This window comes from Borostomias antarcticus, assembly GCF_949987555.1.
Source record: "Borostomias antarcticus genome assembly, contig: scaffold_128, whole genome shotgun sequence".
Lineage (NCBI taxonomy): Eukaryota > Metazoa > Chordata > Actinopteri > Stomiiformes > Stomiidae > Borostomias > Borostomias antarcticus.
The window spans coordinates 172,501-189,754 of NW_028175670.1; the positions used below are offsets into that span (position 1 = coordinate 172,501).

Below are 17,254 nucleotides of genomic sequence, written 5' to 3' on the forward strand. Positions count from 1 at the left end.
GGGATGGATGTCAGTGACAGTACCTCACAACCCCTCCCCCACCTGACTCAGGTTAAGAGAGAGCCTAGCAACAAACACGAGAGGGGAGGGGCTAGTGTCACTTGGGCAGACATAGTGCCACACAGGGAGAAGTAATACTCTATAAATATAACGTTCAGTCTTCTGAAGTGCTGGCATCAAGTCTACCTAAAAGATAAGACCAGGAGGACTGCCAGGGCCATTGATTCCTTGATCATCATTTAACTAGATACTGTAAGAGGACCCGTCTAGTCTCAACTACAGTAAGCTGTATCTCAGTGATGATGGGTCAATGATGATGGGTATCACTTAGGACCAATCAGTCAATAAGACATGCACTGGTTGCTGTGGCGGCTTGAGGTGCCGAGCAGCTGAGACACATTCACGCGTATTTCCACTCTCTCCATGTCAGAGGAGTAGCACAAGAGATGACCAACACAACCACCACCTCTGCCAGACACACACACACACACACACACACACACATAGATAGATAGATAGATAGATAGATAGATAGATAGATAGATAGATAGACAGACACACACACAGCTCATCATACAGGGGATGGTCAGTTTGTCTGTCATCTGCTGCGCTTTACTTCAGCTCTCATGTTAAAGGGCGGGCGGACGGGCGGGCGGACGGGCGGACGGATGGGCGGGCGAACGGGCGAACGGATGGGCGGGCGGATCCATCGTATGCGCAATCTCATAGAAATACTGTATATTGGACATTAACAATATATTAATCATATCACTACATATAATGGTTGGGCTGCCTTCTAGCCTCACAGGGGTGGGGGCTACGTCGAACCTGTTAAAGAACCAGTTCAGCTCATTAGCATGTTCTTGACTCCCCCCCCATAGCTGGGCCTGGACACACACACATACAGATACACACACACTCAAATACCGCATGAACACACACACAGACACACCCCTCCCAGGTTTCACATGATTTATCACATGTCTGGAGTCTGACAGCCACCGTGATGTACTTCCCAAACACGGCCATATATAATAATATTAAACCTCTTAACGTATTCACGTTCACACCTACTCACACACTCAACGTGATCTATGACACTTTCTACGTAATACTCTGTCACACTGAAGCTCTTGAGGTGATCTATGAAATCAGCATAATCACACCTCCGTGTCAATCCTCACTCATGATCTACAATGACTGGGACCTCAAATAAACAGGGAAATAAACATCCTGGAACACAGTTATTGGGTGAAGAAATTAATATCTGTGGAAACTTATTACCGATCAGCACTGAGCTCATCAGTGCCACATAGAGACTCCTATAGTAACAGAGAGTCTCAACACTAGTAAGAGTCTCAACACTAGTAACAGAGAGTCTCAACACTAGTAAGAGTCTCAACACTAGTAAGAGTATCAACACTAGTAACAGAGAGTCTCAACACTAGTAACAGAGAGTCTCAACACTAGTAAGAGTCTCAACACTAGTAAGAGTCTCAACACTAGTAACAGTGAGTCTCAACACTAGTAACAGAGAGTCTCAACACTAGTAAGAGTCTCAACACTAGTAACAGAGAGTCTCAACACTGGTAACAGAGAGTCTCAGCACTAGTAAGAGTCTCAACACTAGTAAGAGTCTCAACACTAGTAACAGAGAGTCTCAGCACTAGTAAGAGTCTCAACACTAGTAACAGAGAGTCTCAACACTAGTAACAGAGAGTATCAACACTAGTAAGAGTCTCAACACTAGTAACAGAGAGTCTCAACACTAGTAAGAGTCTCAACACTAGTAACAGAGAGTCTCAACACTAGTAACAGAGAGTCTCAGCACTAGTAACAGAGAGTCTCAACACTAGTAAGAGTCTCAACACTAGTAACAGAGAGTCTCAACACTAGTAACAGAGAGTCTCAGCACTAGTAAGAGAGAGTCTCAACACTAGTAACAGAGTCTCAACACTAGTAACAGAGAGTCTCAGCACTAGTAACAGAGTCTCAACACTAGTAACAGAGTCTCAACACTAGTAACAGAGAGTCTCAACACTAGTAACAGAGAGTCTCAACACTAGTAACAGAGAGTCTCAACACTAGTAACAGAGAGTCTCAACACTAGTAACAGAGAGTCTCAACACTAGTAACAGAGAGTCCTCAGCACTAGTAACAGAGAGTCTCAACACTAGTAACAGAGAGTCTCAACACTAGTAACAGAGTCTCAGCACTAGTAAGAGAACAGAGAGCAATAGGAGGGAGAGTCGTTCTGGATGTATTTACATGATATAACGGGGCCTCCTGCTGAAGCCGTAGGGAGATGTAGTATATTACTAGATTAATATATTAATATAGTATTATGATTAGATTATAGTATACTGAATATACTACAGGCTTGATAGTATAGTATACTGAATATACTACAGGCTTGATAGTATAGTATACTGAATATACTACAGGCTTGAAAGTTCTGGGACTACAGAGGAGGAGAGACTCACAACAACAGTCCTCAGCTCGGGACAGTCCTCAGCTCGGGACAGTCCTCAGCTCGGGACAGTCCTCAGCTCGGGACAGTCCTCAGCTCGGGACAGTCCTCAGCTCGGGACAGTCCTCAGCTCGGGAGAATGAATGGAGAAGAAGGGACAAATGTGGGGAAGGGAGACGGAGAGGTAGAGAGAGGTGGAGAAAGAAGGAGAGGGATGAGGGAGTATGTCTATGGTGATAAACCTCAACCCCCAGATTTCCTCCTACGGGGTTTCCTTTTTAGCCACCAAACCCTTTTGTGAGTCTGAGTTATTATCAGTCAGTTTCAGGGGCCTGGGAAGAGAGTGATCCTTGGTTAGTGCACAACAGCAGAGCTGCCACTGAGAACACAATCCCCAACTCTCCACTCTCACGCGTTTATGTCTTGCAATTACAGACACAGTGTGACAGATGAAGCTGAAGCTGGTTAATTATCAGGAGCTGAAGCTGGTTAATTATCAGGAGCTGAAGCTGGTTAATTATCAGGAGCTGAAGCTGGTTATTTATCAGGAGCTGAAGCTGGTTGATTATCAGGAGCTGAAGCTGGTTAATTATCAGGAGCTGAAGCTGGTTAATTATCAGGAGCTGAAGCTGGTTAATTATCAGGAGCTGAAGCTGGTTATTTATCAGGAGCTGAAGCTGGTTGATTATCAGGAGCTGAAGCTGGTTAATTATCAGGAGCTGAAGCTGGTTAATTATCAGGAGCTGAAGCTGGTTAATTATCAGGAGCTGAAGCTGGTTAATTATCAGGAGCTGAAGCTGGTTGATTATCAGGAGCTGAAGCTGGTTAATTATCAGGAGCTGAAGCTTTCCCATGGAGAGCAGCACCAAGGCTATTACCAGAGTAATTAAATATTATTTCAGATTTGGATGGATCAGATCATCACCCTGCCTGGGAGATTGATAGGACCGGATGACATCAGGGTGACAAGGGCAGGGTGACAGAGTCACTGTCTCTGAGTGTGGAACACGGATGAATAACTCTAATTGAAGCAATAAGATCCAATCATTCTGGGCTTAGACTCCAATTATTCCGGTGAAATGCAGGAGGGTTAGAGTTAGCAATTCAGGAGGCCGTGACCTCATGCGCAGCGCTGATGAACACTAGACCTGGGTTAGGGTTAGGGTTAGGGTTAGGGTTAGGGTTAGGGTTAGGGTTAGAGGCCGTGACTTCTCATGCGCAGCGCCGATGAACACTAGACCTGTAAGATCTCAAGTAGGAGATGGAGAGACGGAGACAAGGGGGGGGACCCGTCGGCCCGTGTCTCCGTGGTCAATGACTTCATGGCAGGCCGGTTGAAACAAGACCTCAGTCGGATGATGGCAGGAAACAGCACCGTCACACACGGAAAGTCAGGTCTGGCTGTCAGCGAACACACTACATACTGCGTATACTACATACACACTACATACACACTACATACTGCGTATACTACACACTACATACACACTACATACTGCGTACACACTACATACACACTACATACTGCGCAGGCGCACGGCTGATCGCTGGAGGCACCGGGGGCCGTGGCGGGTTAGGGTTAGGGTTAGGGTTAGGGTTAGGTGAGCTGAACAGGAGCATGTGATCTGAGGGTTAGGGTTAGGGTGAGGGTGAGGGTGAGGGTGAGGGTGAGGGTGAGGGTGAGGGAGAGGGAGAGGGAGAGGGTGAGGGTGAGGGTGAGGGTGAGGGTGAGGGTGAGGGTTAGGTGAGCTGAACAGGAGCATGTGATCTGAGGCCTCCTCTTACAGCGACTCTTGACCCCGTTCATCAGAGATTGAACTGGAGGGAGATTTACATTTCTGAGCGTGCACTTCAAAGGCACACACCCACGGAGCTTCATCTAAGCCCTCCACGGGACGGCCTTTCTGTCCTGCGGGGTTTGGCGCGAGGTGATGATGTAATCACTCCTGCCTTGTTAACGGGGCGGCAGCTCCTAGGGGCCCCGCAATGGGGCTTCAACTGTCACCAGGAATCATGGCATTCCGTAACGCACTCACACACACACACACACCATCAGAATCACATGATCTCTTTAGCCACATAAACACCTCCTATCCATGTTCTTCCACAAGGGGGGTTGGGGATAATGCTGGCACGGCTATGCCGTTCGCGGTTCACAGCTGATCTGACGCTCCAATGTCAGTCTCTGCATCCCCTCCTTACGCCTGAAGTCACGGACAAGAGTCTCTCCACCCTGTCCTGTCAAATACACGTCAGCAGAGAGAGAAACACCCAACGCCTAGGCCTTCATTCAGGGCGCTGCCACAGACGGGAATTAATGCCGAGTGAATAAATCAAACTGCCGGAATAAGGCACCGTCTACTCTGCCTCTCAAATGAGTACAACTCTAAACCCCCAGGCCGTAGCTCTCTTCCACATCCCCCAACAGCCCGACTGTGGTTCTGCGCTCTCGCTAGGTGCTGGCTGATTACATTACATTACATTACAATCTACATACTGATCTCCTGCTGCTCTGCGTAAGGAGATACAGCAAGCCACTCTCTCCGGTCCTCATGAAGGTTATCAGCAGGGACTTGTTATCGGACAGGACGGGACGGGGGGTGGGGGGTGGGGGGTGGGGGACTTCCTCTCTGGCCCGGAGGGAACGGGAGGTTGCTGATACAACCGCCGGCGGAACCGATGCCGGCGCCTGTCAAGGACAGGATATTACATCAGGATGCTGCAACCTTATTGACATTCTCGCCGAGGAGGGGCAGAGGGTGACGGGCCCAACGGAGCTGTTCTGTCACAGTGGTGGCCTGGGTCAGGGGCCGGGCGGAGGGCGTCATGTTCACCCTCTCAACACCACAGAGAGCAGGATCCTGGAGGGGCTGCAGGGGTGCTGGTGATGGGTCAGACATTACCAGAAGAGCCAGCATCTCCACCCAAGCTGCATCATAGACAGTATTAATCGAAAAAGACAGGCTGACAGCAGCAACAGTGGAGTGTGTATAGAGTTGTAGGTGTGGCTAGCAGTTAAAAGCTACTCTTCGCAGCTCCTCATGCTATGCCTCTCGGTTTGCCATTTACAAATGTTATCCAGACTGTGAAATTTAGACATACAGTAGGCTATCATTGTATTTCCTAAAAGGAAGTCCACTAGTGTTAAGATTCCTAGGGGGGAAACAATATAATTGTCTCCAATTAACAATATAATATAATCTCCAGCTGATATAGGTAGTGATTTAGAAATCAGGCAGTGTACATCTCCCCTTGTCCCCTGCTTTTGAGGGCAAAGACACAGGAGCCAGGCTTTCAGCTCCACTCAGGCAGCAAATAGCCTCTGAGACCAGTCTACAGCCGCAGGGATGCTTCCATACCCACTAACCCTAACCCTAACCCACCATCAGTCTGCTTCCATACCCACCATCAGTCTGCTTCCATACCCACCATCAGTCTGCTTCCATACCCACCATCAGTCTGCTTCCATACCCACCATCAGTCTGCTTCCAAACCCACCATCAGTCTGCTTCCATACCCACCATCAGTCTGCTTACGGGTGCTTCCAAACCCACCATCAGTCTGCTTCCATACCCACCATCAGTCTGCTTCCATACCAACCATCAGTCTGCTTCCATACCCACCATCAGTCTGCTTCCAAACCCACCATCAGTCTGCTTCCCTACCAACCATCAGTCTGCTTCCCTACCAACCATCAGTCTGCTTACGGGTGCTTCCAAACCCACCATCAGTCTGCTTCCATACCCACCATCAGTCTGCTTCCATACCCACCATCAGTCTGCTTCCATACCCACCATCAGTCTGCTTCCGGGTGCTTCCATACCCACCATCAGTCTGCTTCCATACCCACCATCAGTCTGCTTCCATACCCACCATCAGTCTGCTTCCGGGTGCTTCCATACCCACCATCAGTCTGCTTCCATACCCACCATCAGTCTGCTTCCAAACCCACCATCAGTCTGCTTCCAAACCCACCATCAGTCTGCTTCCCTACCAACCATCAGTCTGCTTACGGGTTGTGAAATGGCCCAGCAATGAAAGTAACTATCTATTCCAATTTTATTTCCTTGATTGGTCATACACCCCTTTCTGAAACACAAGCAAGTACAAGCGAAGGAGCGAACGCAAAAGCTAAGTTCCGAGTGCCCTGAGGACAGAGCTAACTATCCGGCGCTTATATCCATAGCGCTGAGGTAACGGCTGAGCTCCACGCCAGCGGCAGACAGCTGAGCAGCAGTCTGACCCGGAGATGTGAACTGTCTGACTGTCAGATGTCTACGCCCCCCCCCCCCCCCCTCCACTGACAGCTGTGACTCCGGAGGGCCACCCCCCACCCCCCCCTCCACTGACAGCTGTGACTCCGGAGGGCCACCCCCCACCCCCCCCCCCCACTGACAGCTGTGACTCCGGAGGGCCACTGGGTTCCAGAAGCCTCCAGAGCGAGCTAGCCTGCGGGGGAATCAACACAGCGCGGTCATTGTCACTAAAACAGTGATTAGCGCTCTCCTGGGTACACTGCCTCTCTCTCACACCGTCATTACACTGCCTCTCTCTCACACCGTCATCACACTGCCTCTCTCTCACACCCTCATCACACTGCCTCTCTCTCACACCCTCATCACACTGCCTCTCTCTCACACCGTCATCACACTGCCTCTCTCTCACACCGTCATTACACTGCCTCTCTCTCACACCGTCATCACACTGCCTCTCTCTCACACCGTCATCACACTGCCTCTCTCTCGCACCGTCATCACACTGCCTCTCTCTCACACCGTCATCACACTGCCTCTCTCTCACACCGTCATCACGCTGCCTCTCTCTCACACCGTAGCGCTCTCCTGGGGAACGCTGCCTCTCTCTCACACCGTAGCGCTCTCCTGGGGAACGCTGCCTCTCTCTCACACCGTAGCGCTCTCCTGGGGTACGCTGCCTCTCTCTCACACCGTAGCGCTCTCCTGGGGTACGCTGCCTCTCTCTCACCCCGTAGCGCTCTCCTGGGGTACGCTGCCTCTCTCTCACACCGTCATCATCGTCAGCAGCAGCAGCAGCCAAACTTCCCACAAGGAACCACAAACCGCCTGCCAGTACTTACATGTGAGTCATCACATCAATCAACCAACCGCGCACACATACACACACACACACACACACACACACACACACATACACACACACACACACACACACACAAACACACACACACACACACACACACACACAGACCTAGAAGCAGCTGTTAAAGGTGTGGCATCAGACATGACACTTGGGACTCACTCTAATGCACACTAATCTGTATCTGATTGGTATGTTTACCGGTGGGCCGGGTTCTTACCAGCGCCTAGGCTGCCTATTAGAGAATGACTTGGTTCTAATGGAGATGTGTGTGATAAGACGCTGGGCTGTAAACACAGCTGTCTGTACACGGTCTGTCTGTGCTGGGATGAGGCTGAGGACTGACAGACTCACCTTGTTAAGCCCTCAGATCCAGCCTTTATGGTTTAGTCACGTCTCAGAGTAAAGACTATCATTGCACGGCTGGCCCAACACTCACCACATTATGCTAGGTCGCAGTCACAGAGTGTTCAGTGTGTTAACTATGAGTCCTACCCTCAACATACTGACCAAACATGGTAGGTTGGAAGGAGGAGGAAGATGTAAGATTTGTTTATGTGTTTAATATTTCATTATTTGGTTTTGAAAGTTTAAAAAATCTAAAATACAGTTCACCTAATCACCCACTGGTTCTGTAAGATAGAGGCTGTTTTCTGGAAAAGAGCTTCTGTTCATCGTGAACGCTGATACTGAAAATAACATTTCTGTGAAAAAGGTCATACTGTAAGTACAAAAGGGTAAACATGACAGCCCCTTCCTCGCTGTAGTTCTTCCTACACCACCAGTTACAGGGCATACAACCAGACCACCAGTTACAGGGCATACAACCAGATCACCAGTTACAGGGCATACAACCAGATCACCAGTTACAGGGCATACAACCAGATCACCAGTTACAGGGCATACAACCAGATCACCAGTTACAGGGCATACAACCAGATCACCAGTTACAGGGCATACAACCAGATCACCAGTTACAGGGCATACAACCAGATCACCAGTTACAGGGCATACAACCAGATCACCAGTTACAGGGCATACAACCAGATCACCAGTTACAGGGCATACAACCAGATCACCAGTTACAGGGCATACAACGAGATCACCTACAACGAGATCACCTACAACGAGATCACCTACAACGAGATCACCTACAACGAGATCACCTACACCTCTTTTTTTGTTTGTTTAACTTGTTTTTCAGTGTCCAAGCCTTTACAGCTAGTGCTCTGTCCCCCCCAGCGAGATGTGCAATAAATTAGCACCTCAGTGTAGTGGACAAAGGGCTGTGTCTAATCAATACCTCTAGGTGTATGTTTGATTACAAGGTTGGCAAAAAGTTATGACTCAAAGTACTACTACAGGGAACGAGGAACAGGCTTTTGATCGTGGTTATAATCCCAGACCACAAAAAAATGGCTGGTTTTATGCCACAAAAGCCATTAAAAAGGTTTGACATCCCCCTTCATGCCTCAGTGGCTTCTGTCTTTTTGCAAACCCGTTAAGTGACCTGTCCCTTTCTCTGCAAGCTCATTCAGTCCTTTCCTCTTGTACTCTACACAACCAAAACAGCACCACGCATGTCCTCAGCTCAACTCACCCCTTCTGCTGCATTGCCATCGTGAAATGGCTACTTTGACCAAGTGAAGTCTGAGGTTGTTAAAACACCATGCATGATGTGAGATCATGCTGAAATCAACAACTCTTCTCTCTTTTAACAAATTAGTCACACTATGAGTCACAAATTATACGGTAGTAATTTTATCCCAGTTAGCCCCAAAAGAATATTGAGCTGACACTTACAATTATTGTTGTGAAATAATAATTGCAATGCAATTATTATTTCACACATGTTTTAATTTTGGGTTCACGTTTCTGAAATTCTGGAGTCACTAGGGAAGGTCATGAGAACATGAGAAGGAGAATTGTTCGTTATATTAAAACAGGAGGTTATCCATAAAGCACTGTAGGAGGTGTTCTTCTTGGCCTTCTAGGAAAGAGAGCATTCTTTCATTTCTAAGAATGCATTAGTTACATTGAATTAATGCAAGGCTATCAGCCATGAGTGAACTGGGCTGAATGTTTCCCATGCATTTAGCCTTTCTGTCCTTCTGTTGGAGGAGAATAGGATTATATAGAGCTCCATTTTACAACTGTTTTTCTTCAGGGCAGGAAAAAGATAGCTAATTGAATAGGCGGAATAATATGTATGAATTCTAATTATTTAAAGACTCCCCTTTCTTTATTTGAGGCCTGACAAATTACATTTGGTGATATTCTCAGCTGGTGACGGTGAGTCACAGTCAGGCCAGAAATAACCTCAACATGAGTTGTTGACCCATTCTGAAATGTTTTAATTCTAAATAATCTCAGCTACTATTTCAACACATTCCTAACCTTGACTTTGGCCCTCATATGATATCCTTTTCTTTCAAAGTAGCTTTTTTTTGCCTTACCCAAAGCTAAGCTCTGTCACTTTCAATCTGCTTGCTTAGCAAGGGGGTGTCACACCTGTCCCCTCAGTGAGAGCAGCCTTCACTGGGAGCATGCCTGACCCTAACCCTAACCCTAACCCTAACCCTAACCCTAACCCTAACCCTAACCCACACCCTAACCCTAACCCTAACCCACACCCACACCCTAACCCTAACCCACACCCTAACCCTAACCCTAACCCTAACCCACACCCTAACCCACAGCCAGGCCTGTCACTGGGGGGAAGTATGTGTAGGCTGCTCCTATGGAGCGAAAGAAAAACATTCACTATTCAGTATTCATACAGCAGTAACTGGGGTGGTCGCAGCGCCGATGGCAAGGCCACCTCAGATGAGAATACTTCTTTTATGGCAACTATTCAAAACACTGACTTTAGAAGAGGCCAATGCAATTACTCTGAATACAAAATGAAGATGGCGGTAAGACACGTTTGATCTTCTGTCTGTCTGTCTGTCTGTCTGTCTGTCTGTCTGTCTGTCTGTCTGTCTGTCTGTCTGTCTGTCTGTCTCTCTCTCTCTCACTACCACACACATACACACACACATACACACACACACACACCATGAGGGAACACAACACGACATCAATTTAACTGCTGAACTGCAGGGGGGTGAACTGTTGAGAGAACAAATAGGGCGACCCGGCGGGAGAAGGAGCAAACATTTCAGAAAGGATAACCTATAGGGCCAGGTCTGAAATAACCTCTAGGGCCAGGTCTGAAATAACCTATAGGGCCAGGTCTGAAATAACCTATAGGGCCAGGTCTGAAATAACCTATAGGGCCAGGTCTGAAATAACCTATAGGGCCAGGTCTGAAATAACCTATAGGGCCAGGTCTGAAATAACCTATAGGGCCAGGTCTGAAATAACCTATAGGGCCAGGTCTGAAATAACCTATAGGGCCAGGTCTGAAACAACCTATAGGGCCAGGTCTGAAACAGAAAGGATGACCTATAGGGCCTATAGGGTCTGAGAAAGAAACACATGTGGAACCAGGGGACAACTGGCCAAGTTCTAGATGAGCCACCAGCCCTGTCCTGCAGCACCTACAGGGGAAGGACTGAGTATGAGGGCAGGTCTAGAGGACAGGGGAAGGACTATGAGGGCAGGTCTAGAGGACAGGGGAAGGACTATGAGGGCAGGTCTAGAGGACAGGGGAAGGACTATGAGGGCAGGTCTAGAGGACAGGGGAAGGACTATGAGGGCAGGTCTAGAGGACAGGGGAAGGACTGTGTGAGGGCAGGTCTAGCGCGAGGACAGGGGAAGGACTGTGTGAGGGCAGGTCTAGAGGACAGGGGAAGGACTGTGAGGGCAGGTCTAGAGGACAGGGGAAGGACTGTGAGGGCAGGTCTAGGGGACAGGGGAAGGACTATGAGGGCAGGTCTAGGGGACAGGGGAAGGACTATGAGGGCAGGTCTAGAGGACAGGGGAAGGACTGTGTGAGGGCAGGTCTAGAGGACAGGGGAAGGACTGTGTGAGGGCAGGTCTAGAGGACAGGGGAAGGACTGAGTATGAGGGCAGGTCTAGAGGACAGGGGAAGGACTATGAGGGCAGGTCTAGAGGACAGGGGAAGGACTATGAGGGCAGGTCTAGAGGACAGGGGAAGGACTGTGTGAGGGCAGGTCTAGAGGACAGGGGAAGGACTGTGTGAGGGCAGGTCTAGAGGACAGGGGAAGGACTATGAGGGCAGGTCTAGAGGACAGGGGAAGGACTATGAGGGCAGGTCTAGAGGACAGGGGAAGGACTGTGTGAGGGCAGGTCTAGAGGACAGGGGAAGGACTGTGTGAGGGCAGGTCTAGAGGACAGGGGAAGGACTGTGAGGGCAGGTCTAGAGGACAGGGGAAGGACTATGAGGACAGGTCTAGGGGACAGGGGAAGGACTGAGGGCAGGTCTAGAGGACAGGGGAAGGACTGTGTGAGGGCAGGTCTAGAGGACAGGGGAAGGACTGTGAGGGCAGGTCTAGAGGACAGGGGAAGGACTATGAGGACAGGTCTAGCGCGAGGACAGGGGAAGGACTGAGGGCAGGTCTAGCGCGAGGGTGTCTGTACCAAAATAAAGCTGGCAAAATCATTGTCGGCATTAAAATAGGGTTTATCTTACTGGAGGTAAACCTCATAAAAAGTTCAGGCGGGCCTATAGGCTATGGAAGGAAAACAAACGATTCAACGTCGCAAAGAACATACAAATATCAATTTGGATAAAAGTGTCTACTAAACTATTAAAATGGTTGGATGGAGTGTACGTCTTCTGCTCCTTAACGATGGGGAGTCAGTTTCCTGATTGCAATTAGCCTTCTGTTTTCTTGTTTGGTTGTTGATTCTTCTTAATTAGCGTATTGGCATCAAACAAGCAACTAACACTGGTGTGGCTTAGCCTACTGTTGTTTAGGTGTTGCACTTGTATAACTGCGTATGACCAGTGGACTAGTATTACTAATTATATCAGCAGAATCACAATTATTTCCAGTCGACCTAAACATTGAAAATAAACCCGCGGATGCTGAGCAGATTGGTAGGCTACCCAGTGGTCATCATGATTTGGATATCTTGATAAGTTGATCAGGAAAGCCTAACCCATTTCCATTATACAATAACTTGTCTTGTTTAATTGTGGACACAGACAAACAATGTGAACATAGCCCCATACACGATCTAAAGAGAAACAGCAGCATACCCAACAAGAGCAGCTTCACTTCTCTGGCCGCCTTCTCTCCGTCCTCTCGGAGGTTTTTATCGATCATCTTTGATCTGTCCGCGGCCGCTTTATCTTCTGCGCTCACGGCGCAACCCATGCCCAAAGCGCGCCCTGGCGACTTGCACAAAAAGCCTGCAATGATTGTTGTTGATATGCCAGAAAGTCAATAGGCAATCCGATGTCCCCCCGGCTCTTTCGAGAGATGTGATCCGTGGTTTCAAACGGGGATTAAAGATTTCAAATCCAATACAAATCGGCTACGCGTAAAGAGTCTCCTGGCGGATTCATAAGAGAGTTAATACCCCAAACAAAATCTTATTTTGAGGAATATTAGGACAATGTAGCCTATAGTCTACATCAAAGACGACAAAAAGTAACTTTACCAAATATCATAAGGGGGAATCAATCATGGCCACTTGACTGTCTCATATCCATGTAAAAATCTTTAATCCAAACTGTCAATGTGCTCCTTTTATCCAAATCATTCCAAGTCATTCGCTGCGCTCCCAGTCTGTACAGAACAGAACAGCCCACTAGCAAACGAGTCAATCTGGAGAGTGACGGGTCTGTCCAACCTGCCCCTGAACGATGTGTCGTAGGCTGTCCTCCAATGCACAGCGGCAGGGAGCTCAAGGCTTTCAGAGGAACTGCTTCTCCGCCGCTAGACTGACGACGTAGAGATCTCAGCAGTAGAGCCTCGGCAGGAGCAGTAGAGCCTTGGCAGGAGCAGTAGAGCCTCGGCAGGAGCAGTAGAGCCTCGGCAGGAGCAGTAGAGCCTCGGCAGGAGCAGTAGTCATCTGGAGTAGCAGTAGTCATCTAACCCTAACCCTAAACCCAGGAGCAGTAGTCATCTGCCTCAGAGCAAATGTATGGACTAGAAATAGGGCATGATAACAAACGTCTCTGATGAAAGTACCATGAGACAAGCAAGCAGCACAGAACAAGACTACATATTTTGCATAGGGCCTATTAATAAGCTAGTTGTAGGTATTTTATATTTTGGAATTGTATTTCAAAGAAATATATGCCAATCTTACTGGATCAGTAATTTATTAAATGGAGATGATTAATGTGCACTTTGAATAGGTACCCTAGGTTTCATAATCAGTAGAAAAGCAGCACCACATTGAACTTGGGAGGGGAGTTATGTTTGGCGGTTTAAAAAGAAAGAAAGAAAGAAAGAAAGAAAGAAAGAAAGAAAGAAAGAAAGAAAGAAAGAAAGAAACAAACAAACAAACAAACAAATAAAGAAGGGAAAGTAGAGTTGTCAGTAGCGCCCTCTAGTGCTGGAGAATGGACGTGCCATGGAGAGAGTAGACGAGGCTCGAGGCTAGACGAGAGGTGGAGATCTCGAAAGTCTGGCATCGCGAGACTAAGACTAGGAATACTTTGCTAGTCTTAGCCTACTTTGCTGCAACTGGCTGAAAGAAACCAATGAACCAGCGATTCTGCTCAGCAGGCAAGCATTGCAGTACTATTGATGCATATAAGAATATTAAAGGTGCATGTGTTTAGCAAACTTTGCTGATTTATGACTATTATTGGTTTTGGTCACAGATGAGTAATCATAAGCATATTAGAAAGGGCTGGCATTTATATTTCTCCCTGATAAAGGTTACACAGAAAGTCCTCTCCATGTGTTGGTGTTCACCACAGGATGTGGGTCAACATAGTGGCACAGGGGCATGCTGACCTCGCCTAGTTGCTATGGACACGTTTGAGTAAACACAGCTTGGCCTTGACCAATATAGCGGACTATTGTCCAATCACGAAGGACGGTCACAGCCCCTAGAACACTTAATTTGAGAGAAGATGCACAAAAGGTGACCTTTTAAATCCCAGATCAGTGAATCAATAATGAGTGGTGCAGGTGATCATAAGTGAAAACCCATTTGTGCCAGAGTGTGAATGAACAGGACAACTTTATCATAACCATCCCAATCAAACAAATAAGTTACATAGGAAAAATCCAAAAGTTTATCATAAGAGAGACAGTGGGCAGTTGGGCGAGCCTGTTCTGTGTTCCTTTGGGAAGCTACACTGTTTAAACCCCAACAGCAACAAGAATCTCTTTAAAGCCCAATCTCTCTACTATGAGCTTTATTGATGCATCAATCAGAAAACAAGAGGTAACATATGAGGATGTATGAGGATGTCAGACTAAGGGAAAGAACAGAGAAAACATTTAAAAAGGACAGAAGGGACACAGGGTAAAAATGTCTACATTGGTTTTATTGTCAAACTAAAACTGACCCTGTTATTTACACTATACAAGCTAGATATACATCAAGCTAGATATGCATCAAGCTAGATATGCATCACAAATATAAAGGGTTTACATTTATATACATTATTTATATAAGCCACCTTATAAGCCCCAAATTCATATATAACTTGTTACTGCACTCATAGTCAATACATTTCTTTAGAAATAAATCTCAATGGTAAAACAAGAGCTATAACAAAATGTTAAATGGCATAGATGGGTGTAGGTTGATGAGAAAAGGCATAACGGAGCCTATTTAAATACATGGCTCTGGTAACACACTTGCGTTACGTATACAGTTGAAGAGCAGGTTTTTCAAAGAGAAGATATTTTGGCACACCTCCCAGAAAGAGGAGACAACTGTTTTAGACCATAACACTGGCAGACTGGTCATGAGCAGATGTGCCTTTTGACCACAACCATGTCTCAGCAAGACGTGTGAAGAAACGGAGAGTTGACACAGTTACATGCAAGACCTGTTTTCTGTTTAGCAGTAAAAAAACTGTAAAATAACTTGGTTATGAATTAAAAGTAATTACACAAACAAAATCAAGCAACATCCACTGTAGGGTTTATGAATGATTTATCAACATGTATCAAAATGCACATCTGGTTTTGCAAATGAACTCTTCAATTACGTTACAGGACTAGGCTAAATGAAATTATGAGATTAGAAAAGTATACTAATTACCACAAAAATTAACCACCATTTTGTGAATAAAACTTCTGCATTGGTAGATTGGCCTGAGAACTGTCTACTGGTGGCGGTAGGTAGCCTAGTGGTTAGAGCATCCAACCAATGACCTACCGTTGTGCTCTTGAGCAAGGCGTGTAACCCCAATGCTATCCCATAATTGTAAGTCACTTTGGTGGTAGAATTTTCATTTACTCTTTAAACTCATATAATTTCTACAACATTCCCTTAGTGTTACATCCTATGTGGCATTTGACTAAGCAAAAGGAATGCCAGGATGTCTAGAGAGTTATTTACCTTTGATCAAAGTGTATGACTCCTAAACAATGACCATTTGGGTTGGGGTTTCAGCAATAAGGAAGGAAGTTGATAACACATTATTTTGGGCGGATATAGAGGGAGGTTAGGGTTAGGATAGGAGGAAAGGACGGAGGTAGAGCTTAACACCAAAGGGGGGGAGGGGTTCATTATTATCTACCAGATGGCCTTGTCTCTGTATTTTCTCTTGTCTCTTTGTATTTTAAATGATTTGCTTACATTGGCTGAATGAATGCTTAGGCTTGTAAGTTACAGTATAAAGACAATGTGAATGTTCAAACTTTGCTTTTTAGGGGATATTTGATGGGAACTGATTAAAATACTAGTTTTATGCTTCTGGGAAACAAGGCCACTTCTTTCTTTCTTTCTTTCTTTCTTTCTTTCTTTCTTTCTTTCTTTCTTTCTTTCTTTCTTTCTTTCTTTCTTTCTTTGGATAAAAGTGTCTGCTAAATGTAAATTGTAAAAAAAGAAAGTACTCTTTGATGTTGTGCTTTTAAATGCATTACTATGGACCAAGCAGGTAATAACTTATACACAAAGTTGACCAAACCTCTTCATAGGAACTGGGTTATGATACTGCTGGTATTTGAGGAGAGTTGTAAGGCTAGAAGGCTAGTTAATAATGCTACAACTGTGGCATTATCATCATCAAGGAGTCTCTGTATATCTCTATTTAGATTTTCTCAAGAATCGGGCACTGCATGAAGTTGAAATCCGCCAGGTGTGTTGCTCAGGAACCAAGGAAGTGCAGTGTTGAGTTTGTAGTTGTCTTGATGAGCAGCTCTTGACTAAGCAGACAGCAGCAATACCAGGGGCCAAGCAGCAATACCAGGGGCCAACAGCAATACCAGGGGCCAAGCAGCAATACCAGGGGCCAAGCAGCAATACCAGGGGCCAAGCAGCAATACCAGGGGCCAAGCAGCAATACCAGGGGCCAAGCAGCAATACCAGGGGCCAAGCAGCAATACCAGGGGCCAAGCAGCAATACCAGGGGCCAAGCAGTCGAGCTGTTCCAAACAGGTGTGTTTTCAACGGGCACTGCACTAGTGGAAGAGGAGCGACAGGCTGGATAACTTCTGTACAGTATCTAACATTAATAACTAGACATATTAGTTAACACTATTAGTTAACTAACAATATTTCAAACCTGGACAAAACCGCTCTGTTAGAGACAGACACACAGCTATAATCATGTTGGTT

The 17,254-nt window shown here is 46.7% G+C and overlaps 1 protein-coding gene across 1 annotated transcript in view; it reads right to left on the minus strand.

The window, feature by feature from the left end:
* gnai2b (guanine nucleotide binding protein (G protein), alpha inhibiting activity polypeptide 2b) overlaps positions 1–12,879 on the minus strand; it is a 59,527-nt gene extending 46,648 nt beyond the window's left edge. The window contains exon 1 of the mRNA XM_084463219.1: positions 12,756–12,879. Within this exon, the coding sequence (XP_084319345.1) occupies positions 12,756–12,873 (118 nt within the window). The 5' untranslated portion in view covers positions 12,874–12,879. The remainder of the gene's footprint in view (positions 1–12,755) is intronic.
* Between the last annotated feature and the right edge of the window lie 4,375 nt (positions 12,880–17,254).